This window comes from Salvelinus namaycush, chromosome 33 (genome assembly GCF_016432855.1).
Source record: "Salvelinus namaycush isolate Seneca chromosome 33, SaNama_1.0, whole genome shotgun sequence".
Classification (NCBI taxonomy): Eukaryota; Metazoa; Chordata; class Actinopteri; order Salmoniformes; family Salmonidae; genus Salvelinus; species Salvelinus namaycush.
The window spans coordinates 10719957-10746314 of NC_052339.1; the positions used below are offsets into that span (position 1 = coordinate 10719957).

Sequence of the window (26358 nt, forward strand, 5' to 3'; positions counted from 1 at the left end):
GATGAAAGCTATAATAGGCCTATGGTAGGTTACTCTGTCATCAACCAGCATCACGGGCCAGGGTGGGTGGCAATACTATAGAAATAGCCTAGTTCTAGCGGATAGCCTAGTTCTTTCGACAAACGGAGATAATTATACTTTGACGAGCTCAGTGAAAGAATGTCAAAAGCTTCAAAACAACTCATACTGACGTGTTATCTTTGGCAACTGACTGATGTGGAAGAGCATCCGCACCTTATGCACCTGCGTGACAGAATGGCGAGAAAATCCTTTTCAGTGAATCCATCCATTCACACATTCTAAGCGTTGCCTTCACCTGCTCACTCACTCTTCTAGACGTCTTTTTACCAATTTAGCCGTTTATGTGTATTATAGTACAGGTTAAAGTTGACGTTGCTGCTGATCGAGTCTGTTAAGATTGTGTACGTTTTTCTTAGCGCACCGAATTACGCAAGCAGCAACTGTCACTTTTCTCTTCATGCATTCTTTAGTTGCGCTTTAGTAATGGGCTGCGGAAGCACTAAAGTGCTGCCTGAAAGCTCGGTTAAAAACGGTTACGTGAGCTTCGTGAAGTCGGTAGTGGGCTACAGTCACAAAAGAAAAGAGTTAGACGATGAGCTACAGAAGTGTAAAGGAACGCAGAAAGACTTTTGGAGTGTTGTTCAGAGCAGTGGAGTTACGGGTACACAGGCGCCGTCACGCATTCTACTGCCGACGGGCCAGGATGGGCAGAGGCACAACAAAGTGGCCAAGTACAAGGCGAAGTTTGATCCCAGAGTCACAGCAAGGTAACTGTATACAAATCGTCAAAGTTTGAAGATCAGTAGTAGCAATATAAATCAGTGCCAATACATTGTAGGTACTTAGACTAATTAATTTGCTAATGTTGTTGGTGATGATGACGACTCCACATTCTATGATATTTCATATTTATCTCCCATAGAAGACCTCACCTCACTAGAGTTGAATACAGTAGAACAGAACACTATTCTACTTCCCACTCACCCTTTTCTCTTCTCCTCCCTCCTGCCCTCTCTGTCCAGGTATGATATCAAGGCCCTGATCGGTAGGGGGAGCTTCAGCCGGGTGGTACGCGTCGAGCACCGAGCCACCCGCCAACCCTTCGCCATCAAGATGATGGAGGTCTGTAACTTATTTCTTCCAGTAGACCTAGGGAAGAGGTAGGGGGACAGCGAATGTTCATGAGGAGAGAAACAGAAGGAGAAGGAAGTGTGCAACATTAGTAAGGGCATTTATACCAACAAATTAAAAGTGCAGTAATATCAGTTGTCAAACTATTCAGAATTGTGTGTCATTTTATAAACTGAAATTCAACACCTGTTGCAGGTGGAGGCCAGGGAAGGGCGAGAGGTGTGTGACTCGGAGCTGGGGGTGCTACGCAGGGTCAGCCACCTCAATGTGGTGCAGCTGGTGGAGGTGTTCCAGTCGCCCCAGAGGGTCTACATGGTTCTGGAACTGGCCACGGGCGGGGAGCTGTTCGACCGTGTCATCGCTAAGGGCCACTTCACCGAGCGTGATGCCACCAGAGCCCTGCAGATGACTTTAGCCGGGGTGGGGTATCTTCATTCTCTGGGCATCACACACAGGGACCTGAAACCTGAGAATCTGTTGTACTACCACCCTGGAGCCGACTCACGCCTCCTGGTGACTGACTTTGGGCTGGCCAGCTTTGGGAACAAGGACCCTGGAGGGGGTAAGGATGGAAGTGGAGATGGAGATGGAATGGGCAGTGGAAGTGGAGTTGGGGGCTGTGGAGTTGGATATAGTGGAGTTGGAAGAGGCAGTGGAAGGGGTGGAAGTCTGGGTGGAGTTCCAGGTGGTAAGGTAGCAAATAGGGATGGTAAGGGCAGCTGTGATAGAAGGGATGGAAAAGGCAGTGGAAGAGATGGAAGAGGGGATGGAGGAGGTGGCGGTAGAAGAGACTGGTCCATGACGACCACTTGTGGGACGCCAGAGTACATGGCCCCAGAGGTGGTCTTGAGGATGCCCTACTCCTGCCAGGTGGACATGTGGGCCCTGGGGGTCATAGCCTACATCCTACTCAGTGGCTCCATGCCCTTCGAGGACGACAGCCGGCCCAGACTCTACAGAGCCATCCTCAGGGGAAGGTACAGCTTCCACGGAGAGGTGAGTTGTTGTTGAGTTCCATCATGCGTTTCTTAAAGGGGCAATCTGGGATTCAAACAACAACAAAGCTGTCACCCCACTGCTTTTTTGGTGAACAGCAGAGGGATGGGGCTGGAGCAATGTAACCACTCTCAATTCATAGACTGAGTTATTGGTGCAAGGACTGACCATCCGTGAGATCCAAATCCTAGATTTCCTTCTTTAAATGTTTTTTTACTTTGAATGATCCATCTGTCTTTTTAGTTGTTTTGCTATGTAGTCCCATCGTGCGCAGCAGGCCAATGATCTGAGTGAAGTCCTTCTACATCCACTGCCTGCCACGCATCACACACTTTCAAACACTGTCTTTCACTCATGCAGAAGACACACACACACACTGTCACACACTCTCACACAATTTCTCTCAACAAGGTAACATAAACACACACACACACACACACACACACACAGTTACACACATCATATCCTCGTCATTATTTCACCAGATAATTTCTAATAGTCTGAATCACTGAACTGAATGTCTCACTGAACATCTCAGAACCATCATGTGACGTTTGTCTCCATTGATCCCCTTCAGCAGATCCGCATGGTAACACACTTGAATGGATACGTATGTTTGTTGTGGCGTCTCCATTTGATTTAGCTCTTTGAAAACGCTTAGAGGGTAAATAGGGCCTTGTCGTTCATGTCCTCTCTGCTCCTTTCTGCTCCGTGCTGTAAGTGAACTGGATATTTGAACAGTTCTGTTAGAGCGCTCTCTCTCTCTCACACTCACACACACACACACACACACACACGCTCAGTCTCTGTGGTGGTGTGTTTGTGGGGAGGTTTGGGTCCGTTCTTTCACGCTGATTACACCCCAGTCTGGGATTATTCAGTGAGCTTTAAAGCATGGCCCCGTTCTGTTGTATGCAGCGGCTTGACATTTCAGTCTGCTCTATTATTCCAATCTTTACTGCTGCTACACTGACCAGACAGACCACCAAAGGAATAATGGATATGGCTGAAACCCTGGGTGGGATTACAAAAAACATATTTCACATATTTATGGCTTTATAGAAATATTTCTTATGTAAAACTGAGAAAATATATTTGTGTTTAAGCTGTATAATAACCTTGTCTGCAACGGTTACGAAATGAATAACTAGTCTACTGATTTTGCCGCACTATTTATGTCTAGGGGTCTTAGGCCTAGCTACATGGTCGGTAACCTGATTTGATGTGTGCATAAATGTAAGAAGTAAGCGTGTGCGACTAGGCGTTGAATGTACACGTAACTGCCAAAGTAAAGGGAACACTTGATTAAATGAGGGAAAGAAAGTATTTTGAAAGCAGGTGCTTCCACAGAAGTGTGGTTCCTGAGTTAATTAAGCAATTAACATCCCATCATGCTTAGGGTCATGTATAACAATGCTGGGCAGGCCATTATTTTGGCTACCATGGCTATGCCCCCATAGGATGACAGTGCCCCCATCCACAGGGCACAGAGTATGTGAGCGGAGTTGAGCGGTCGGAAATCCCGCTCATCTCTCATGGAGTGGTGCATGCGCACTGCTCCTGCGCTCCACGTCCTTTCCAACCATTCCGCTAAAAAACGCTCCTTGCTCAAAAGGAAAAAAACTGCCTCTCCAAATTCATTCCATTCATTAAAATCACAATTTATCCAACAGCCATCGATTTTTGTGACTACCTGGACCTACCATTTGGGTATGAAGCATTGAAACCAAACCATATGATTTGAATGAAAAGTATGTTAATAAACAACAGAAAACTTTAAGAAGCGCTCATCATTTTAAATAGGCTATGTGTCGTATTAAACAACATATAAACACTCTAAATAGGTCAGGAGCCAGACAGGTAGCCTAAGAAGGATGAAAATGAATTATTCAGGCTATATTATTTAAATTATGTCAAGGCTGGCAGGGACATTAACCACTCAGCATTTAAACAACATTTCGTTTTATTAAATCATTATAGTCTATAAATTACACATTTCGGCTGTGACTTAATTAGAATTAAATACAAATTAAACGAAAAATGCCTTATTAAGCTACATCTACAGTGCCTTTGGCAGTTACCTGTATGTACGCAGGATACTGCTACCTTACTTTAGGTTCAAGGACAGTTCCTTGACCTCTTGGTCAGCCAGTCCAAGCAGATTATTATTTGTTCAGATGGTGAAAAAAACACAGAAATTTGATCAAATAGAAAAAGGCACACCCAAACTAAAGACAAAAACAAACAAAAGGCCTCATGGCCATCAAGCAAAACTAGCAGCCCTCACGACTCTGCCAGCTGGGACATTGACTGACGAATCACCTTAATTGGCAGCACCTGTATGCAAATAAAAGCTTGGCTCAGCATCTATACCCGGTTGCTGCTGTCACCTGGGGATTGAGTGTGGAAGTGTATAATGGTAGTGTGTTTGTATATGTCCTAACATTAACCTTCCCCCCATATCATAATCCAAGCCTCATTAATTTTATTTAACATATTTATGAAATTAGGGAAATTATATATTGTATCTGTTGCATTAAACAGCTGTAGAAGCCCATCCTTATACATCACATGTTCACAGGTGTGTGCAACCAGACTGTCTGTCTCTCATACCACCCACACACACTTACAGTGCCTTGCATATGTATTCATCCCCTTTGCTATCAAACCCCTAAATAAGATCTGGTGCAACCAATTACCTTCAGAAGTCACATAATTAGTTAGATTGCACACAGGTGGACTTTATTTAAGTGTCACATGATCTGTCACATGATCTCAGTATATATACACCTGTTCTGAAAAGCCCCAGAGTCTGCAACACCACTAAGCAAGGGGCACCACCAAGCGAGCGGCACCATGAAGATCAAGGAGCTCTCCAAACAGGTCAGGGACAAAGTTGTGGAGAAGTACGGATCAGGGTTGGGTTATAAAAAAATATCTGAAACTTTGAACATCCCACGGAGCACCATTAAATCCATTATTAAAAAATGGAAAGAATATGGCACCACAACAAACCTGCCAAGAGAGGGCCGCCCACCAAACCTCACTGACCAGACAAGGAGGGCATTAATCAGAGAGGCAACAAAGAGACCAAAGATAACCCTGAAGGAGCTGCAAAGCTTCACAGCAGAGATTGGAGTATCTGTCCATAGGACCACTTTAAGCCGTACACTCCGCAGAGCTGGGCTTTACGGAAGAGTGGCCAGAAAAAGCCATTGCTTAAAGAGAAAAATAAGCAAATATGTTTGGTGTTTGCCAAAAAGCATGTGGGAGACTCCCCAAACATATGGAAGAAGGTACTCTGGTCAGATGAGACTAAAATGTAGCTTTTTGGCCATCAAGAAAAATACTATGTCTGTCACAAACCCAACACCTTTCATCACCCCGAGAACACCATCCCCACAGTGAAGCATGGTGGTGGCAGCATCATGCTGTGGAGATGTTTTTCATCGGCAGGGACTGGAAAACTGGTAGGAATTGAAGGAATGATGGATGGAGCTAAATACAGGAAAATCTTGAGGGAAACCTATTTCAGTCTTCCAGAGATTTGAGACTCGGATGGATGTTCACCTTCCAGCAGGACAATGACCCTAAGCATACTGCTAAAGCAACACTTGAGGGGTTTAAGGGGAAACATATACATGTCTTGGAATGGCCTAGTCAAAGCCCAGACCTCAGTCCAATTGAGAATATGGGGTATGACTTAAAGATTGCTGTACACCAGCGGACCCATCCAACTTGAAGGAACTGGAGCAGTTTTGCCTTGAAGAATGGGCAAACATCCCAGTGGCTAGATGTGTCAAGCTTATAGAGACATACCCCAAGAGACTTGCAGCTGTAATTGCTGCAAAAGGTGGTTCTACAATGTATTGACTTTGGGGGGGGGTGAATAGTTATGCACGCTCAAGTTTTCAGTTTTTTTGTCTTATTTCTTGCTTGTTTCACAAAAAAAATATTTAACATCTTCAAAGTGGTAGGCATGTTGTGTAAATCAAATGATACAAACCTAAAAAAATCTATTTTAATTCCAGGTTGTAAGGCAACAAAATAGGAAAAATGCCAAGGGGGGTGAATACTTTCGCAAGCCACTGTACATACACTGTACAAAAGGCCACTAAAATGTGCAGTTTTGTCACACAACACAATGCCACAGATGTTTCACTTTTGCAGGAGCGTGCAATTGGCATGCGGACTTCAGGAATGTCCGCCAGAGCTGTTTCCAGATAATTTTGTGTTAATTTCTCTACCATAAGCCACCTCCAACGTCGTTTTAGAGAATTTGGCAGTACGTTCAACCAGCCTCACAACCACAGACCATGTCATGTGTATGGGCTCGTGTGGGCGAGCGGTTTGCTGATGTGAACAGAGTGCCCCATGGTGGTGGTGGGGTTATGGTATGGGCAGGCATAAGCTACGGACAACAAACACAATTTTATTTTATCTATGGCAATTTGGATACACAGAGATACCATGATGAAATCTTGAGGCCCACTGTCATGCCATTCATCCGCCGCCATCACCTCATGTTTCAGCATGTTAATGGCCCCATGTCGCAAGGATCTGTAAACAATTGCATACTTGCCAGACATGTCACCAATTGAGCATGTTTGGTGTGCTCTATATCGACATGTACGACAGTGTTTTCCAGTTCCCGCCAATATCCAGCAACTTCGTACAGCCATTAAAGAGAAGTGGGACAATATTCCACAGGCCACAATCAACAGCCTGATCAACTCTATGCAAAAGAGATGTGTCGCGCTGCATGAGGCAAATGGTGGTCACACCAGTGACTCACTGGTTTTCTGATCCACGCCCCTACTTTTTTTTAAGGTATCTGTGACCAACAGATGCATATCTGTATTCCCAGTCATGTGAAATCCATAGATGAATGGGCCTAATGAATTTATTTAAATTGACTGATTTCCTTATATGAACTGTAACTAAGTAGAATCTTTGAAATTGTTGCATATTGCATTTATATTTTTGTTCAATATAGTTGACATCAGTAAAGTTCTCTTTCATCTCTGCTTCTCTCGCTCAACAGACATTTAGGGACCGGGGAGAAAATGCAATAACTAAAAAAAATGGGAAAGATCTTTCGTGCAAAATGTTCAAATGATATCAGTTTGGCCGGTTTTAAGGAAATTAAAAGCAGTGAGAAAAAGCCAACATGTTTCTGATAAGATTTCAGTTCTGCTTGGATGCATATTATGGGATCCTGAGTGGCGCAGCGGTCTAAGTCGTCACTACAGACCCGGGTTCGATCACGGGCTCTATCACAACCGGCCGTGATCGGGAGTCCCATAGGGCGGCGCACAATTGGCCAAGCATCGTCCAGATTAGGGGAGGGTTTGCCCTGGATAGGCCTTCATTGTAAATAAGAATGTGTTCTTAACTAACTTGCCTAGTTAAATAAAGGTTAAATAAAAAATAAATACAAATATTTTAAATGGTTCAAATACTATCAGCTTTTATGAATCTGATAGAGATAGCGCATTTACAGACAGTCCCTAACCACACATTCATTCTCTCAAGATGCTGAAAGAAAGAAATCATATTTCTCCACTCCTGTTCCCGAGTCAAAATGTACATTTGGTGTATCATTTTACTGCAAAATATGCTTAATTCTGCAGGAGTTTGTATTATATTGGTTATGTGAGAGGTTATAGACCTACACGCAGTGTCCAGATTTCAGTTAGGATTTTATCAATTTACCCATCTAAACAGTAGGCTACAGTTCCCTTGACTTGCCATATTTGAAGTCCCCGTCTTGTAACTCTCGAATGTGTATAGCACCTCACAATAATCACACTGCTATAATCCTCTTTTACCACTTCACAAAATCATTCCCAAACATTACTTTTATGGCCCTCCTTTCTCTTTATTTTAAACTCTCCTTTTCTCTCATTGAATTCAACTTCGACGTTGTCCTTTTTGCCACAGTGGATCGCCATTAACTTTTTCTGGCCAAGTTCCCAAAAAGCATTTGGCCATTGGCGAGTATTTGGCGCATACAGTTAGGCCATAAAGCTTTGGCTTACATACTCCACTAAAAGCGTTTAAGGAGCCCTACAGTACAGTAAATTGTGAGGAGCCAGCCAGAGATGGAGAGAGGGAGAGAGATAGGAAGATAGAGAGGGAGAGAGACAGTGAAAGAGAGAGAAATGGAGACAGAGCAAGAAAGAGAATGGGAGAGAAACAGAGCGAGAGAAAAAGACAAAGAGAGAGATAGAGAGCGACAGAGAGGAGAGCGAAAGAGTGGAGAAGGAAATGGCGGAGGAATGATAGCCCTGGTGTCATCCAAACTTCTTCCATTTAAGAATGATGGAGGCCACTGTGTTCTTGGGGGCCTTCAATGCTGCAGAAATGTTTTGGTACCCTTCCCCAGATATGTGCCTCGACACAATCCTGTCTTGGAGCTCTACGGACAATTCCTTTGACCTCATGGCTTGGTTTTTGCTCTGACATGCACTGTCAACTGTGGGTCCTTATATAGACAGGTGTGTGCCTTTCCAAATCATGTCCAATGAATTTAATTTACCACAGGTGGACTCCAATCAAGTAGTAGAAACATCTCAAGGATGATCAATGGCAACAGGGTGCACCTGAGCTACATTTTGAGTCTCATAGCAAAGGGTCTGTATACTTATGTAAATAAGGTGTTTCTGTTTTTTATTTTTAATGCATTTGCTAAAAATTCTAGAAACCTGTTTTCGCTTTGTCGTTATGGGGTATTGTGTGTAGACTGATGAGATTTTTATTTTATTTAATCCATTATAGAATAAGGCTGTAACGTAACAAAATGTGGAAAAAGTCAAGGGGTCTGAATAATTTCTTAATGAACTGTATGTGCCGGTACTCATTTTGGGTGCCGGTACCTTTTATATTTAGTTGCAGTGACTTTAGTTGCAGTGAATACTTTTGAGCTAATATTATATAGGAGCTGTCTGTATCCTTTTGACTGGTGGTTTTTTAACCAAACTAAATATGCTTCTCTGCATCTCTGCTAAATCTAGGTAAAGGATTGAAAGAAATGTGAGTGTTGTTTGGTACATTTAGTAATTGCTTGCTTTTCTAAAGTCTACCAACCTTGCCAGCAGGCATGCCAGCTAACATAGTTAGACATGCTAGCTACTCTAGCTTGATTGATAGCCTAAAATGGCTGATTGGTAGCTAGTTATGAGGTTAGGAGATTGGGAAACTATCTGGGCTAGCTAAAGCCAACTTTATAAAAGTGCTAGGTGGCTAGTAGTATTACAGAGAAACAACAACAAAAAATGTAACAAAAAATGTTTTAACGGGACACATCTGAGGGGCATGTGCCCCCTATGGGCATGACGCCACACACGCACACACACACACACACACACACCACTTCTCCTTCCCCCACTGCAGTACAGCATCACAGGTGTCACAACCCTGGCCTCAGGCTGTGTGGTAGAAACTCATGTACTGTATACACTACTGAACTGTAGAGGTGAAGGAGGAGGGATGGGGGATAGGGGGTGGGGAGGAAGTTGCCTCTGGGCTATTTGAGCCTTATCGCTCAACCTGTTCACTGCAAGCATGAGTTCATTGTGAACTTGCCTTAGCATGGTGATTTTTCTGCATTTGAACAAATTACAAAAGCCACACAATATTGACCTAAGCATCTGCATGGTAGATTTAGCAGCAAGAGCTATGCATGATTCTAATAGTTAGCCCAGTCTGCCACCTAGTGAGGGGACTGTGAATGAACTCAGCAGTCCATATAGAAAAACCATCTCCTCTTTATTTTCCACTTGAGTCATGACATTTAAATTTGTTTACCACCTGGATTTGATATTTAGACTTTGAATGGTCATTTATGTTTGGTATTACAATATACATGCAGGCCAGTTATTTGGTTGATTTAAAACACCCGGCTACATTCTTCCATTGGCCTTAATAGCTGTGCTATTATAGTGGTATATACTGTATGTACTAATGTTATATAAGGTTGTCTTTGTTGCTATGGAAAATCCCTGCTGGAGTTCCACTTCCCATAACAGCAGCTAATAAATCTTTAGCAGTGACTGTCTGAGAGGCTTGCGTGCAGTTTTACATTATTCAGAGTGCATTATCCACACAATCACATTAGAGCTGTAATCCTAGCCTCTAGCGTTTTCTTTATTTGTTGTAATTATATGTTTGTCAGGTGAGGATGGATCCTGGCGCTAACAGAGCCGGAGCGAAGCGAGTCACTGACGCCTCACATCTTCCTGTCTCTCTAACAGCTAACGGCATGTTGCTCAATAAACCAGGCCCTGTAGTGGTTTCTCTTCTAAGGTTACGTCCCCAAATGGCACTCTATTCACTATATAGTGCACTACTTCTGACCAGGGCCCTATAAGTAGTGAACTATGTAGGCAATGAATAGGGTGCCATTTGGGACATAGTGTTATTCTCCTTCTTCCTCTGCCCAATACCTTTCCCTTTCTCTCCTAATCTGACTTTCTCCTCAGCAATGATATATGGTTCAGGCTCTTGTCCCTTTCCACCAAACCTAATAAAGCCACTGTTTTTTTATGTGAAAAATGTACAAAATAAAACAAGAAAATATACTTGTATTTCAGGTCGTTGGTGCACTACCACAGACAGAGTTGCCACAACTCTTCTCTCTTCTCCAGTGTATTGATATAGAAGAATACTTGGGGAAAGTATGAAGATCCTTCATATTATTATAGTGGAGGCTGCTGGGGGGAGGACGGTTCATAAGGACAGCCGTGATTGGGAGTCCCATAGGGCGGTGCACAATTGGCCCAGCGTCGTCGGGTTAGGGTTTGGCCGGGGTAGGCCGTCATTGTAAATAACAATTTGTTCTTAACTGACTTGCCTAGTTAAATAAAGGTTCAATAAATAAAAATGGGTTGAATGGATTGGTATCAAACAGTTGTGAAAAATTGTCGTACTTGAGTAAAAGTAAAGATATCTGTAACGGCTTTCTTCTGTGGACGACGGAGAGGACCAAAGCGCAGCGCGGTTAGTGTTCAACATGTTTTAATAAAGACGATAAACGTGAACACTACAAAATTACAAAACAACAAATGTGAAAAACCGAAACAGTCCTATCTGGTGCATAGACACAAAGACAGAAGACAACCACCCACAAAACCCAACACAAAACAGGCTACCTAAATATGGCTCCCAATCAGAGACAAACGACTAACACCTGCCTCTGATTGGGAACCGTATCAGGCCAAACACAGAAACAGGAAAACTAGACACACAACAGAATGCCCACTCAGCTCACGTCCTGACCAACACTAAAACAAAGAAAACACAAAAGAACTATGGTCAGAATGTGACAATATCTTAATAGAAAATGACTCAAGTAAAAGTGAAAGTCACCCAGTAAAATCCTACTCTTAGTAAAAGTCTAAACAAAGTATTTGTTTTTTATGCTTAAGTATCAAAAGTAAATGTTACTGCTAAAATGTACTTAGCCTGATGAGGACAGAGGGCGCTGTTGTCACTTTGGGGGAAAAACGTGCCCAATTTAAACGGCCTCGTACTCAATTCTTGCTCGTACAATATGCATATTATTATTACTATTGGATAGAAAACACTCTCTAGTTTCTAAAACCGTTTGAATTATATCTGTGAGTGAAACAGAACTCATTTGGCACAAACTTCCTGACCAGGAAGTGGAAAATCTGAAATCGATGCTCTCTTCTGGGTCCTGCCTATAAATGGGCATGAGACCTATTAGTATACATGCACGTCATACACCTTCCCCTGGATGTCAAGATGCAGTGAGAGAAGAAATGGAGTGATTATCTTGGTCTGAGATGGAATACGTCCTCTTGGAATGACGTGTCACCGATTTCTGGTTTTCAGGAAGGCGCGAGGCGGACAGTGGGATTGCCTTTTGAAAACCTGTCGTTATAGGCGACTACTATCTCCGGCTTTGATTTTATTTGATACATGTGACCATATCATCGTAAAGTATGTTTTTTCAATATAGTTTTATTAGATTTTTGAAATTTATTCGGGACGTTAGGCGTGTTGCGTTGTGTGCCTTTGTTCAGAAAGGAGAGCTTCGAGCCACTTGGCCAGTGTGCTTGCTAATTCAAGAGGGAAAAACGATGTTCTAAATCCAAACAACGACTGTTCTGGACAAAGGACCCCTTGTCCAACATTCTGATGGAAGATCTCCAAAAGTAGGACACATTTATGATGTTATTTCATATATCTGTCGAACTGTGTACTAGTAGTTTTGCGCCCAGGTTTTGGCCACTCTCTCTTGCTATAACATAAGCCTTATGTCGTAATGAAGATATTTTTAGAATTCTAACACTGCGATTGCATTAAGAACTAGTGTATCTATCATTTCCTATACAACATGTATTTTTTTGTAATGTTTATGAATAGCTATTTGGTCAGAATAGGTGAGAGTCTAATAGAAATATCCGCACATTCTGTGAAAAAGAAGCTACGTTAGCATAATGGATAACCACTGATTTCAGCTCTAAATATGCACATTTTCGAACAAAACATAAGTGTATGTATAACCTGATGTTATAGGACTGTCATCTGAGGAAGGTTTATGAAGGTTAGTGAAAATTAATATCTTTTGCTGGTTTATTCGCTAACGCTAACGTGCCTATTGCTATCGCTAACGTGCCTTGATGAATGAATGCGGAAGTGTGGTAGGCTATTGTAGTAAGCTAATATAATGCTATATTGTGTTTTCGCTGTAAAACACTTAAAAAATCTGAAATATTGGCTGGATTCACAAGATGCTTGTCTTTCATTTGCTGTACACGATGCATTTTTCAGAAATGTTTTATGATGAGTATTTAGGTATTCCACGTTGGTCTCTATAATTACTCTGGCTGCTTCGGTGCTATTTTTGACGGTAGCTGTGATGGTAGCTGCAATGTAAAACTGATTTATACCTCAAATATGCACATTTTTCGAACAAAACATAGATTTATTGTGTAACATGTTATAAGACTGTCATCTGATGAAGTTGTTTCTTGGTTAGTTTGGTTGGTTCTTGGTTAGTTAGGTTGGCTTTGTGCATGCTACCTGTGCTGTGAAAAATGTCTGTCCTTCTTTGTATTTGGTGGTGAGCTAACATAAATATACGTGCTGTTTTCGCTGTAAAACATTTTAAAAATCGGACATGTTGACTGGATTCACAAGATGTGTATCTTTCATTTGCTGTATTGGACTTGTTAATGTGTGAAAGTTAAATATTTCAAAAAAATATTTTTTGAATTTCGCGCTCTGCCTTTTCAGTGGAATGTCGGAGGAGTTCCGCTAGCGGAACGCTGGGGCCAGACAGGTTAAAAGTATAAATCATTTCAAATTCCTTATATTAAGCAAACAACACTCAAGACATCATTGACAAACAAAGCATGTGTTTAGTGACCGCCTGCTAAGCATTCAAAATGTACTTTTGCGTGTCAGGGAAAATCCTGCCCTGCCTTTCTAAAGTCTTCGAAAGGCAAGTGAACAAACAGATCACCGACCATTTCGAATCCCACCGTACCTTCTCTGCTATGCAATCTGGTTTCCGAGCTGGTCACGGATGCACCTCAGCCACACTCAAGGTCCTAAACAATATTATAACCGCCATCGATAGGAGACAGTACTGTGCAGCCGTCTTCAACGACCTGGCCAAGGCTTTCGACTCTGTCAATCACCATATTCTTATCGGCAGACTCAACAGCCTTGGTTTCTCTAATGACTGCCTCGCCTGGTTCACTAACTACTTCTCAGATAGAGTTCAGTGTGTCAAATCGGAGGGTCTGTTGTCTGGACCTCTGGCAGTCTCTATGGGGGTGCCACAGGGTTCAATTCTCAGGCCGACTCTCTTCTCTGTATATATCAATGATGTCGCTCTTGCTGCAGGTGATTATTTGATCCACCTCTACACAGACGACACCATTCTGTATACATCTGGCCCTTCTTTGGACACTGTGTTAGCTAACCTCCAAACGAGCTTCAACGCCATACAACACACCTTCCGTGGCCTCCACCTGCTCTTAAATGCTAGTAAAACTAAATGCATGCTCTTCAACCGATCGCTGCCCGCACCCTCCAGCCCGACTTGCATCACTACTCTGGACATCTAACTTAGAATATGTGAACTATAAATACCTAGGTGTCTGGTTAGACTATAAACTCTCCTTCCAGACTCACATTAAGCATCTCCAATCCAAAGTTAAATCTACAATCGGCTTCCTATTTTGCAACAAAGCCTCCTTCACTCATGCTGCCAAACTTACCCTTGTAAAGCTGACTATCCTACCGATCCTTGACTTCGGCGATGTCATTTACAAATTTTCCTCCAACACTCTACTCAGCAAATTGGATGCAATCTATCACAGTGCCATCCGTTTTGTCACCAAAGCCCATATACTACCCACCACTGCGACCTGTGTGCTCTTGTTGGCTGGTCCTTGCTACGTATTCGTTGCCAAACCCACTGGCTCCAGGTCATCTATAAGTCTTTGCTAGGTATAGCTCCGCCTTATCTCAGCTCACTGGTCACCATAGCAATACCCACCCGTAGCACGCGCTCCAGCAGGTATATTTCGCTGGTCATCCCCAAAGCCAAAACCTCCTTTGGCCGCCTTTCCTTACAGTTCTCTGCAGCCAATGACTGGAACGAATTGCAAAAATCACTGAAGTTGGAGACTTATATCTCCCTCACTAACTTTAAGAGTCAGCTGTCAAAGCAGCTTACCGATCACTGCAGCTGTACACAGCCCATCTGTAAATATCCCATCCAACCAACTACCTACCTCATCCCCATATTTGTTTTTGTTTTTCAGCTCTTTTGCACACCAATATTTCTACTTGCACATCCTCATCTGCATATATCACTCCAGTGTAAATTGCTACATTGTAATTACTTCGCCTCTATTGGCCTGTTTATTGCCTTACCTCCTTACTTCATTTGCACACACTGTATACAGATTCTTCTATTGTGTTATTGACTGTACGTTTGTTTATTCCATGTGTAACTCTGTGTTGTTGTTTTTGTCGCACTGCTTTGCTTTATCTTGGCCAGGTCGCAGTTGTAAATAAGAACTTGTTCTCAACTGGCCTACCTGGTTAAATAAAGGTGAAAAAATAAAAAAATGCATGCACGCTTAATACATACATAAATAGCTGTAGAATTAATATCACCATTTTTGAATCTCGCCATCGCTGGTTTTATAATGAGAAAATGTGTAACTAACTCTATGTCGTTGTTTTTGTCGCACTGCTTTGCTTTATCTTGGCCAGGTCGCAGTTGTAAATGAGAACTTATTCTCAACTGGCCTACCTGGTTAAATAAAGGTGAAATAAATACAAAAAATAAAAACACAATTATCTCTAAGGTCCCTCAGTCGAGCAGTGAATTTCAAACACAGATTAAACAACAAAGACCAGGGAGGTTTTTCCAATGCTTTGCAAAGAAGGTAAACTATTGATAGATGGCTAAAAGAAGAAGCAGATATTGAATAATAATAATGGCAAAATTATTAAATACGCTTTGGATGGTGTATCAATGCACCCAGTCACTACAAAGATGCAGGCGTCAGTTGCCGGAGAGGAAGGAAACCACTCAGGTATTTCACCATGAGGCTAATGGTGACTTTAAAACATTTACAGAGTTTTTCTTGTCTGTGATGGATCAACAACATTGTAGTTACTCCACAATACTTACCTAATTGACAGAGTGAAAAGAAGGAAGCTTGTACAGAATATAAATATTCCAAAACATCCATCCTTTTGCAACACGGCACTAAAGTAATACTGCAAAAAATGTGGCAGGGCAATTAACTCTTTGTTCTGAATACAAAGTGTTATGTTTGGGGAAAAACCAATACAACACATTACTTAGTACCACTCTCCATATTTTCAAGCATAGTGGTGGCTGCATCATGTTATCAAATCAAACCAAACTTTATTTATATGAGCCGAATAAAACAAGTGTAGACTTTACCGTAAAATGCTTACTTACAAGCCCTTAACCAACAGTGCAGTTCAAGAAGAAGAAAATATTTACCAAGTAGACTAAAATAAAAAGTAATAATAAAAAGTAACAATAAGAATAACAATAACGAGGCTATTTACGGGGGACATCGGTACCGAGTCAGTGTACGAGGGTACAGGCTAGTTGAGGTAATCTGTACATGTAGGTGGGGGCGAAGTGACTATGCATAGGTAACAAACAAACAGCGAGTAGCAGCAGTGTATGAAAGGGAGTGGGGGGGGGTGAATGTAAATTGCCTGGTGGCGAATTGTTCAACAGTCTTATGGCTTGAGGGTAGAAGCTGTTGAGGAGCCTTTTGGTCCTAGACTTGGCGTTCCGGTACGGGTACAGTGCCTTGCAAAAGTATTCATCCCACTTGGCGTTTTTTCTATTTTGCTGCATAACAATGTAAGGATCCTGTGTGTAGCTGGTGTAGAGAGTCAGGCGCAGGACAGCAGATATGAATAATCAACGTATAAGACAAATATACAAAGTAACATACCAAGCCCACAAAGACGGACCGAATTACAATAAACAATCACTCACAAACACAACATGGGGAACAGAGGGTTAAATAATAAACAAGTAATTGGTTGAGTGAAGCCAGGTGTGATAAGACAAAGACAGAACAAATGGAAAATGAAAAGTAGATCGGCGGTGGCTAGAAAGCCGGTGACGTCGACCGCCGAATGCCGCCCGAACAAGGAGAGGGACCGACTTCGGCGGAAGTCGTGACAAACAACCTGTAATTTAAATAGATTTTTGGGGGATTTCATGTAATGGACATACACAAAATAGTCAAAATTGGTGAAATTAAATGAAAAAAATAACTTATTTAAAAAAAACGGAAAAGTGGTGCGTGCATATTTATTCACCCCCTTTGCTATGAAGCCCCTAAATAAAATCATCTGCAACTAATTACCTTCAGAAGTCACATAATTAGTTAAATAAAGTCTAAATGTGTGCAATCTAAGTGTCACATGATCTGTCACATGATCTCAGTATATATACACCTGTTCTGAAAGGCCCCAGAGTCTGCAACAACACTAAGCAAGGGGCACCACCAAGAAAGCGGCACCATGAAGACCAAGGAGGCTCTCCAAACAGGTCAGGTACGAAGTTGTGGAGAAGTACAGATCAGGGTTGGGTTATAAAAAAATACCCAAAACTTTGAACATCCCACGGAGCACCATTAAATCCCTTATTAAAAAATGGAAAGAATATGGCACCACAACAAACCTGCCCAGAGAGGGCCGCCCACCAAAACTCACGGACCAGGCAAGGAGGGCATTAATCAGAGAGGCAACAAAGAGACCAAAGATAACCCTGAAGGAGCTGCAAAGCTCCACAGCGGAGATTGGAGTATCTGTCCACTTTAAGCCGTACACTCCACAGAGCTGGGCTTTATGGAAGAGTGGCCAGAAAAAAAGCCATTGCTTAAAGAAAAAAATAAGCAAACACGTTTGGTGTTCGCCAAAAGGCATGTGGAAGACTCCCCAAACATATGGATGAAGGTAATCTGGTCAGATGAGACTAAAATTTAGCTTTTTGGCCATCAAGGAAAACGCTATGTCTGGCACAAATCCAAAACCTTTCATCACCCTGAGAACACCATCCCCACAGTGAAGCATGGTGGTGGCAGCATCATGCTGTGGGCATGTTTTTTGTCGGCAGGGACTGGGAAACAGAATTGAAGGAATAATGGATGGCGCTAAATACAGGGAAATTCTTCAGGGAAACCTGTTTGTCTGCCAGATATTTGAGACTGGGACGGATGTTCACCTTCCAGCAGGACAATGACCCTAAGCATACTGCTAGAGCAACACTTGAGGGGTTTAAGGGGAAACATGTACATGTCTTGGAATGGCCTAGTCAAAGCCCAGACCTCAGTCCAATTGAGAATATGGGGTATGACTTAAAGATTGCTGTACACCAGCGGACCCATCCAACTTGAAGGAACTGGAGCAGTTTTGCCTTGAAGAATGGGCAAACATCCCAGTGGCTAGATGTGTCAAGCTTATAGAGACATACCCCAAGAGACTGTCAGTTCTAATTGCTGCAAAAGGTGGCTCTACAATGTATTGACTTTGGGGGGGTGAATAGTTATGCACGCTCAAGTTTTCTGTTTTTTTGTCTTATTTATTTTTTGTTTCACAAGAAAAAATATTTAGCATCTTGAAAGTGGTAGGCATGTTGTGTAAATCAAATGATACAAACCCCCAAAAAATCTATTTTAATTCCAGGTTGTAAGGCAACAAAATAGGAAAAATGCCAAGGGGGGGTGAATACTTTATGCTTGTAGTCGCTAAGGACTGGGGAGTTTTTCAGTATAAAAAATAAACAGAATGGAGTTAAGCACAGGCAAAATCTTAGAGGAAAACCTGGTTCAGTCTGCTTTCCACCAGACACTGCGAGATTAATTCACATTTCAGCAGGACAATAACTTAAAACACAAGGCCAAATCTACACTGGAGTTGCATACAAAGAAGACAGTGAATGTTCCTGAGTGGCCGAGTTACAGTTTTGACTTAAATCTACCTGAAAATGGTTTTCTAGCAATTATCAACAACCAATATGACAGAGCTTGAAGTATTTTTAAAATAATAAATGGGAAAATGTTGCACTATCCAGGTGTGGAAAGCTCTTAGAGACATAACCAGAAACACTCACAGCTGTAATCGCTGCCAAATGTGCTTCTACTAAGTATTGACTCAGGGGTGTGCATACTTATGTAAATTAGATATTTCTGTGTTTCATTTTCAATAAATGTGCAAAAATGTATAAAAACCTGTTTTCACTTTGTCATTATGGGTTATTGTGTGTAGATGAGTGAGAGAGAAAAATCTATTTAATCAATTTTAAATTCAGGCTGTAACACAACAAAATGTGTAATAAGTCAAGGGGTATGAATACTTTCTGAAGGCACTGTAAGCAGTCATCAGTCAGAACATTATGATTCTGAAGGACAGACAAACACTGGTATGTGGTTGTGGAGCTCAATCAAATACTGCTTCTCTCAGGTGTGAAATAACACAGTGAAGGGAGTCTGTGAGGAGCATGTTTATGGTGCTTTGTGTGCAGTACTTTCTGCTCAGTTACAGACAGACAGTTGACTTCTCCCTCTTTCTCTTCATCTCTCTCAGCTCTCTCTAGTGTAGTACACTGTGTCTATGAGTGAGACCTGCTTCTCTTTAAATTCACCTCCCTGGCAACAGTTTTGCAATTGTCAATTTCATGGTTGATTAATTGTCATTACTGGGTGAGAGACACAAAAGGAGAAATGCATTTCTGGATTAAAATGGAGAGGAGCGAGACCTTCCCCGAAGAGCGAGGTTCATCTGCTTTTGCAAGGTTGAATTGAGAATAAGAGAGAAACATTCATTCATCCACTGTTTTCCTTGGGTTGTTGTTGTAGCCCTTATTGTACAGAAGAACATTTTAAAGTGAGATGTTTGATATATTTTGATTAAAGGTACCATGCTCTACTTAGCAGTAAAGTGAGAAAAGCTTATCATGCATTGCATTGTGCATTGACAGTAATAATACAAGTAAATGGCACTTAGCCTGAGGTAACAAATGATTACACTATTACAAATAATCAAAGCCTCAAAAGTATTTATAGAGAGAGCTTAGTGGGAAGGAAATTAGTCATTATTTTTGGGTTTATGACATTATTTTCTCTGTTGAATGACATTGATGAGTTTGAGTCTTGGTTGTTTAGGCGACAGGTAGATTTTGTAAATTTTGTTCTTGAGCTATTAAGGTATTAAAGTATTATAATCAATATACAGTACCACTCAAAAGTTTGGACACACCTACTCATTCAAGGGTTTTTCTTTATTTTTACTATTTTCTACATTGTAGAATAATAGTGAAGACATCAAAACTATGAAATAACACATATGAAATCATGTAGTAACCAAAAAAGTGTTTAACAGATCAAAATATATTTTATATTTGAGATTCTTCAAAGTAGCCACCCTTTGCCTTGATGACAGCTTTGCACACTCTTGGCATTATATCAACCAACTTCACCTAGAATGCTTTTCCAACAGCCTTAAAGAAGTTCCCACATATGCTGAGCACTTGTTGGCTGCTTTTCCTTTACTCTGGGGTCCAACTCATCCCAAACTATCTCAATTCGGTTGAGGTCGGGTGATTGTGGAGGCCAGGTCATCTGATGCAGCACTCCATCACTCTCCTTCTTGGTCAAATAGCTCTTACACAGCCTGGAGGTGTGTTGGATTATTGTCCTGTTGAAAAACAAATGATTGTCCCACTAAGCGCAAACCAGATGGGATGGCGTATCGCTGCAGAATGCTGTGGTGCCATGCTGGTTAATTAGGGATAGCTCCCTTTTTTTCAATTTTCGCCAAAAATGACATACTCAAATCTAACTGCCTGTAGCTCAGGCCCTGAAGCAAGGATATGCATATTCTAGGTACCATTTGAAAGGAAACACTTTGAAGTTTGTGGAAATGTAGGAGAATATATCACAATAGATCTGGTAGAAGAAAATACAAAGAAAAAAACAACCATTTAAAAAAAAAAATCTACCACCATCTTTGAAATGCAACAGAAAGGTCCCACATCTAGCCATCACTCTGGTTGTAATTCTGATGGTGTACACAAGATGGCAGCAGTGTGTGTGCAAACAGATAACTTGAAGTATGAGCAAACTACATGACATTTAGTGTAAAGTCACCCAGGTACATTTGGGCGAATCGTGAAGAAGACATTTTTTATTTATTTAACCAGCCAAGTCAGTTAAGAACAAATTCTTATTTACAATGATGGCCTAGGAACAGTGTGTTAACTGCCTTGTTCAGGGGCAGAATGACACATTTTTTACCTTGTCAGCTCAGGGATTTGATCTAGCAACCTTTCGGTTACTTGCCCAACGCTCTATCCACTAGGCTACCTGCCGCCCCATTACATTTTTCTGCAAGAATATCGTCAAATCGAATACATGGTCTTTTATTTAGCTTTTCCAGTATTAGTAGCCATATTATAAGTTCAACATTTGCAAAACACCCAGTTTTAATAACTTCATAACTCTCCATATTCTAATCATTATTGTCCAAAAGGAAAAGGCTTGCTGTCGCACAGCTACATTTTGCGACAAATACGTGGTTTCCGGATACTCCCGTAAATCCCAGCTCATTGGCTATCTAGCTAGCTTTGTTTGACCCCGATTGGTGCTTATTTGACAAAGTTACAGTCGATCAAGTGAAGACTGCCCGCGTTATCGGCGTGCCATGAAGGCGTCGGTCTCTGACCAAATTTGGTGTCCTATAGGATATACTACACCCCTAATGATATAGTGAAGTCTGGTTACGTTCTAGGATCGCTGAGGAATAAATACAAATGTGATTTGACTGGTTGAAACAACGTTTAGGGTTCGATTTTCACAGATTCCTTTCTTTGCAGTGGAAATACAAAATCGATTGTGCATGCTATATGGACTTTTTTCTGAAATGAAAAAGGATTTTATCTAACAAAACTACACTTCATGTTATCTCTGGGACCCTTTGGATGATACATTCTGAAATCTTGCTATGATTTAAGTACACATTTCACCTTCAGAGGTGAATTTATCAAACCTATTGTGGTGAAAAAAGTGTTTTGTTGTTAGGAGCTCTCAAACAATAGCATGGCATTTTTTTCACAGTAATAGCTACTGTAAATTGGACAGTGCAGTTATATTAACAATAATTTCAGCTTTCAGCCGATATAAGATATATGTACCGGACATTTGTTGTTTCTCAAAAATTTACGATCGTGACACAAGGCGCTGCATGATTTACAACTGTCCCGTTGATGGGTCGCCTATCCCTAAGAAGTTTTTAAGTGTCCCTTGAGTTCTAAAAAAATCACATACAGTGTCACCAGCAAAGCACCCCTACACCATCACAGCTCCTCCTCCGTGCTTCACGGTGGGAACCACACATGCAGAGATCATCTGTTCACCTACTCTGCGTCTCACAAAGACACGGCGGTTGGAACCAAAAATCTCAAATATGGACTCATCAGACCAAAGGACAGATTTCCACCGGTCTAATGTCCATTGCTCGTTTTTCTTGGGCCAAGCAAGTCTCTTCTTCTTATTGGTGTCCTTTAGTAGTGGCTCCTTTGCAGCAATTCGACCATGAAGGCCTGATTCACGCAGTCTCTTCTGAACAGTTGATGTTGAGATGTGTCTGTTACTTGAACTCTGTGAAGCATTTATTTGTGCTGCAATTTCTGAGGCTGGTAACTCTAATGAACTTATCCTCTGCAGTAGAGGTAAGTCTGGGTCTTCCTTTCCTGTGGCGGTCCTCATGATCGCGTTTCATCATAGCGCTTGATGGTTTTTGCGATTGCACTTGAAGAAACGCTCAAAGTTCTTGAAATGTTCCGTATTGACTGACCTTCATGTCTTAAAGTAATGATGGACTGTCGTTTCTCTTTGCTTATTTGAGCTGTTCTTGTCATAATATGGACCCTACCTTGTCACAACACAACTGATTGGCTCAAACGCATTAAGGAAAGAAATTCCACAAATTAACTTTTAACAAGGCACACCTGTTAATTGAAATGCATTCCAGGTGACTACCTCATGAAGCTGGTTGAGAGAATGCCAAGAGTGTGCAAAGCTGTCATCAAGGCAAAGGGTAGCTACTTTGAAGAATCTCAAATGTAAAATATATTTTGATTTGTTTAACACTTTTTTGCTTACTACATGATTACATATGTGTTATTTCATTGTTTTGATGTCTTCACTATTATTCTATAATGTAGAAAATAGTAAAAATAAAGAAAAACCCTTAAATGAGTAGGTGTGTCCAAACTTTTGCCTGGTACTATATGTATTATTAATATGGATTTCACCTGTCACTGTTGTCAAGCCGATGCTAAGCATGCTATACTTTCTAATACCAAAACAATTGCATTATTGCCAGCTGCATCTGTGAATGTGGAGAGGTGACACAAAGGTCACTAAGTCACAGTGCACTTCAGGCTTTTTTAGCACAATTTGGGTTACTTTTAAGAACAACTTGATTATGAGGATCATTGTCTCTATGACAGAATGCCAAAAGGATTCTGATTTATTAAACGGATTATATATTCTTTATTGAAAAGACACTGCATGTTGATGACGGTCTATTCATGAGTGTAATTTTATTCATTACAAAGGGGAATAATTTGATATTTGAATTAACAATGAACTGAAAGACCCCATAGATGTGATGTGAAGCAGGGTTGTTTTGTGAAGCTAGTGTAAATATAATAATTGTCCTAGAACCCATTCCCACATAGACCTAAATCCAGTTCTGTCATATTCAGGTTTCAAAGTAATTCAGCCAAGACCGGTCCATTTAGCCAGTGACATTTAGCTGTTCTAAACTGTTGGGCAGCAGAGGTCAGGGAACACACTCGTAGAGGCCTATGTAATCAAATCTTGGTCTGTGTGTCCCATATGTAGTGCACTGTAAAGGGAATAAGGTGCAGTTTGGGATGTATACCTGGAAGTTGGTGTCAATTTTGATTGAACAGGACTTTGAGATCATCCTGTTGTCTTCCAATTAAGTATTTAGACACTAGATTCACCGAATCAAGGGACTGTTACACTTTAAGGGTATCTAGGGAATAGTGAGAATGTACTCTGCTATTTTAGAAATGTAGTATAATAGACCATCTGGTATTAGTATTTTATTAGGATCCCCATTAGCTGTTGCGAAAGCAGCAGCTACTCTTCCTGGGGTCCACACAAAACATGACATAATACAGAGCAGTAATAGACATAAACAGCTCAAGGACAGAACTACATCAATTTATGTGAGCAGTGGAGTCTAAAGTAAATTAGTTGAGGTAAGTCCTACTTACAATAATAAGGGCAGTAGGACAGATAGCTAATTATTATGAAAGTTGACCTTTCATTTCTAATCGTTATAACAGGTCTGTACTGTAAGTCATATTACTGTATACATAGTGTGAATGATTACCTCTCTCCTCTCCCCATCATAGCCCTGGCCCTCTGTTTCCAACCTGGCTAAGGACTTCATCGAGTGCCTCCTAGGGGTGGACCCTTCATCTCGCCTCACCGCCATCCAGGCCCTCCAACACCCCTGGGTGGTCACTATGTCAGCAAGCTCCTCGTCCATGACCAACCTGCATCGCTCCATCTCCCAGAACCTCCGGCGGCGGGCGTCTCGGGCCTCCGTACCCTCCTCCTCGTCATCCTCCCGATGCCCCAGTAGCACAGGCTCCGGGGCCAGCCACAGTCGATTTACACATCAGTGGGAGAAAGATCTGCTGGAGAAGAAGCAAACCCAGAGACCCACCATCCAGAACCAGAGACGACAGCCAGGGAACCAGGCTACGACCCAGTCTCTAAGACCCACCTCCCAGCCCAACAAGCCCCCTGAGCAGGTTCAGCCAGCGGGCTCCACCACCACCACCCAGCCAGGGTCGCCCTGACAAAAACCCAGTCACAGTCAGGCTAATATCAGCAGCACAACAGCTGTTCAGGCTAAGTCCTGTCTTACTGCTGCAGACATCGGAGTGTCTCCCAAATGGCACCCTATTCCCTATTTAGTGCACTACTTTTGACCAGTGGTGTCTGCGGGTCAGGCTGAAAGCTTTAGCCTGTTCTGTTGCCGCCACTCTGTCTTAGTTACAGACCCATGCTCAGCTATACACTCTGATCCCTCTCAGGCTACCTCAACACTTGGTTGCTCACAAACACGCTACACAGACTGAGGCTTTTCCTAAGACAGTACCATCTCCAACCCCAGCAGAGATGATCAGACTTTGCCTTAAAGAATAGGCAAAACATCAGATAATTTTTATGGTGTCATATAAGTGAAACTCTAGTACAGGCCCTATTTTCTTTCAGGAGAGTAAAGGGTTAAGTAAATAAGTATGAGTGAAACTCTGCGGGATGAGGCTTGACAGGCAGTGGGACGCTACCTCTTTAAACACCCAGCTCTGTAACAGTGTAATAAACCATCATCAATATTTAAATTGAGTACCTGAAAACTTTATTTCAAATCCAAAACGTTCTAGGAAAAGGCTATGAGGAGAGGAAAACAAAAAATAAAATCAAAGTTTGAAAGTGCATTAAAATGCAAAAAGGATGGGAAGAATAATTGCTCCATTTCATCTGGCATTATCACAAATTATATTCATGATTTTTTGTGTTTTGTATTAATCTTGGTGATTCATGTTCTCAGTTGAAGATGACTTAGGGTACGTGCAAAATGGCACTCTATTCCCTATATTGTGCACTACTTTTGACCAGAGCCCTATGGTTCCTGGTCAAAAGCAGTGCACTATAAAGGGAATAGGGTGCCATTAGGGACTTAAACTTGCTGTCTGACTTACTTGGCTAGTTTCCACTTTGGAGAGGAGACGTGATAGTAAAACTTATAGAGGACAATGGGTCCTTACCACTGATGCTGGTTCAATGATGGAGTCAGATGTAACATATCGCCTACTTGTGTGGAAAGGCCTCCCTACATCACCTCTTTAAGCCAGTGAATGGTTGTAAATATAAATATGAAATCTAATCTGCCTGCCACCTGCATGTTTGTTTTCTTAGTTTCTGCATCCTTTCTCTAATTCTGACGTAAGGTGAAATAAACTGTATATTACTCCAACAAGTTAATGTAACAAACGTTTTTAATCAAATGAACATTTGTCATCACCATGTTTTGATGATATATAATGATCTGTATTATTTGTCCACACGGTGAGCACCCTGTGGCATGGGTGAATGAATGCATCCTTAATAGAAATTATGAGAGGAACTAATGTGTGTTCTTCTATTGTCCCTTGGTCTTGAGTTATCTTTCCCATCACAGGCTCAAGGCTCTAAGAGTGAGTAGACTTCTTGAGTTGGTTTAAGCACGTCCATCATTTATACTTTGGATTGACAATAGATGTGATGGCACTCTTGTAGATTGGCTTCTCACCCTGTAATGGAATAGAGGAACACTATCGGTACATATATGATCCCCAATGATTTCTCCCACCACAATCCTAATTCACAGACATTGAAGAGACAAAACAGCTAATGTACTGTATATTGTTGTGAGTCTGGTGAAACACTTTCCCTGATACGTCTGACCTGTAGCTTCCAACCCTCCATGGTGTCTACAGCCACATCAGGGCAAGCCAGACACTGAGAATAGGTCTACGTCCCAAATGGCACCCTATTCTCTATATAGTGC

The 26358-nt window shown here is 41.6% G+C and overlaps 1 protein-coding gene across 1 annotated transcript; it reads left to right on the top strand.

The window, feature by feature from the left end:
• The first annotated feature begins 504 nt into the window (after positions 1-504).
• Positions 505-24604, top strand: LOC120027658 (serine/threonine-protein kinase H1-like). Its single transcript, XM_038972652.1, has 5 exons — positions 505-788; positions 1044-1143; positions 1348-1714; positions 1943-2148; positions 24152-24604. The coding sequence occupies exons 1-5, from the start codon at positions 505-507 to the stop codon at positions 24602-24604; spliced, it is 1410 nt and encodes a 469-aa protein (XP_038828580.1).
• Positions 24605-26358: the final 1754 nt, after the last annotated feature.

Excerpts from the sequence above, each read along its gene's own strand:
- LOC120027658 (XM_038972652.1), top strand. The coding sequence starts at position 505 with ATGGGCTGCGGAAGCACTAAAGTGCTGCCTGAAAGCTCGGTTAAAAAC. Across the intron at positions 1,144-1,347 it reads TCGCCATCAAGATGATGGAG|GTGGAGGCCAGGGAAGGGCG; the intron begins GTCTGTAACTTA and ends CACCTGTTGCAG. Across the intron at positions 1,715-1,942 it reads GAACAAGGACCCTGGAGGGG|ACTGGTCCATGACGACCACT; the intron begins GTAAGGATGGAA and ends GCGGTAGAAGAG.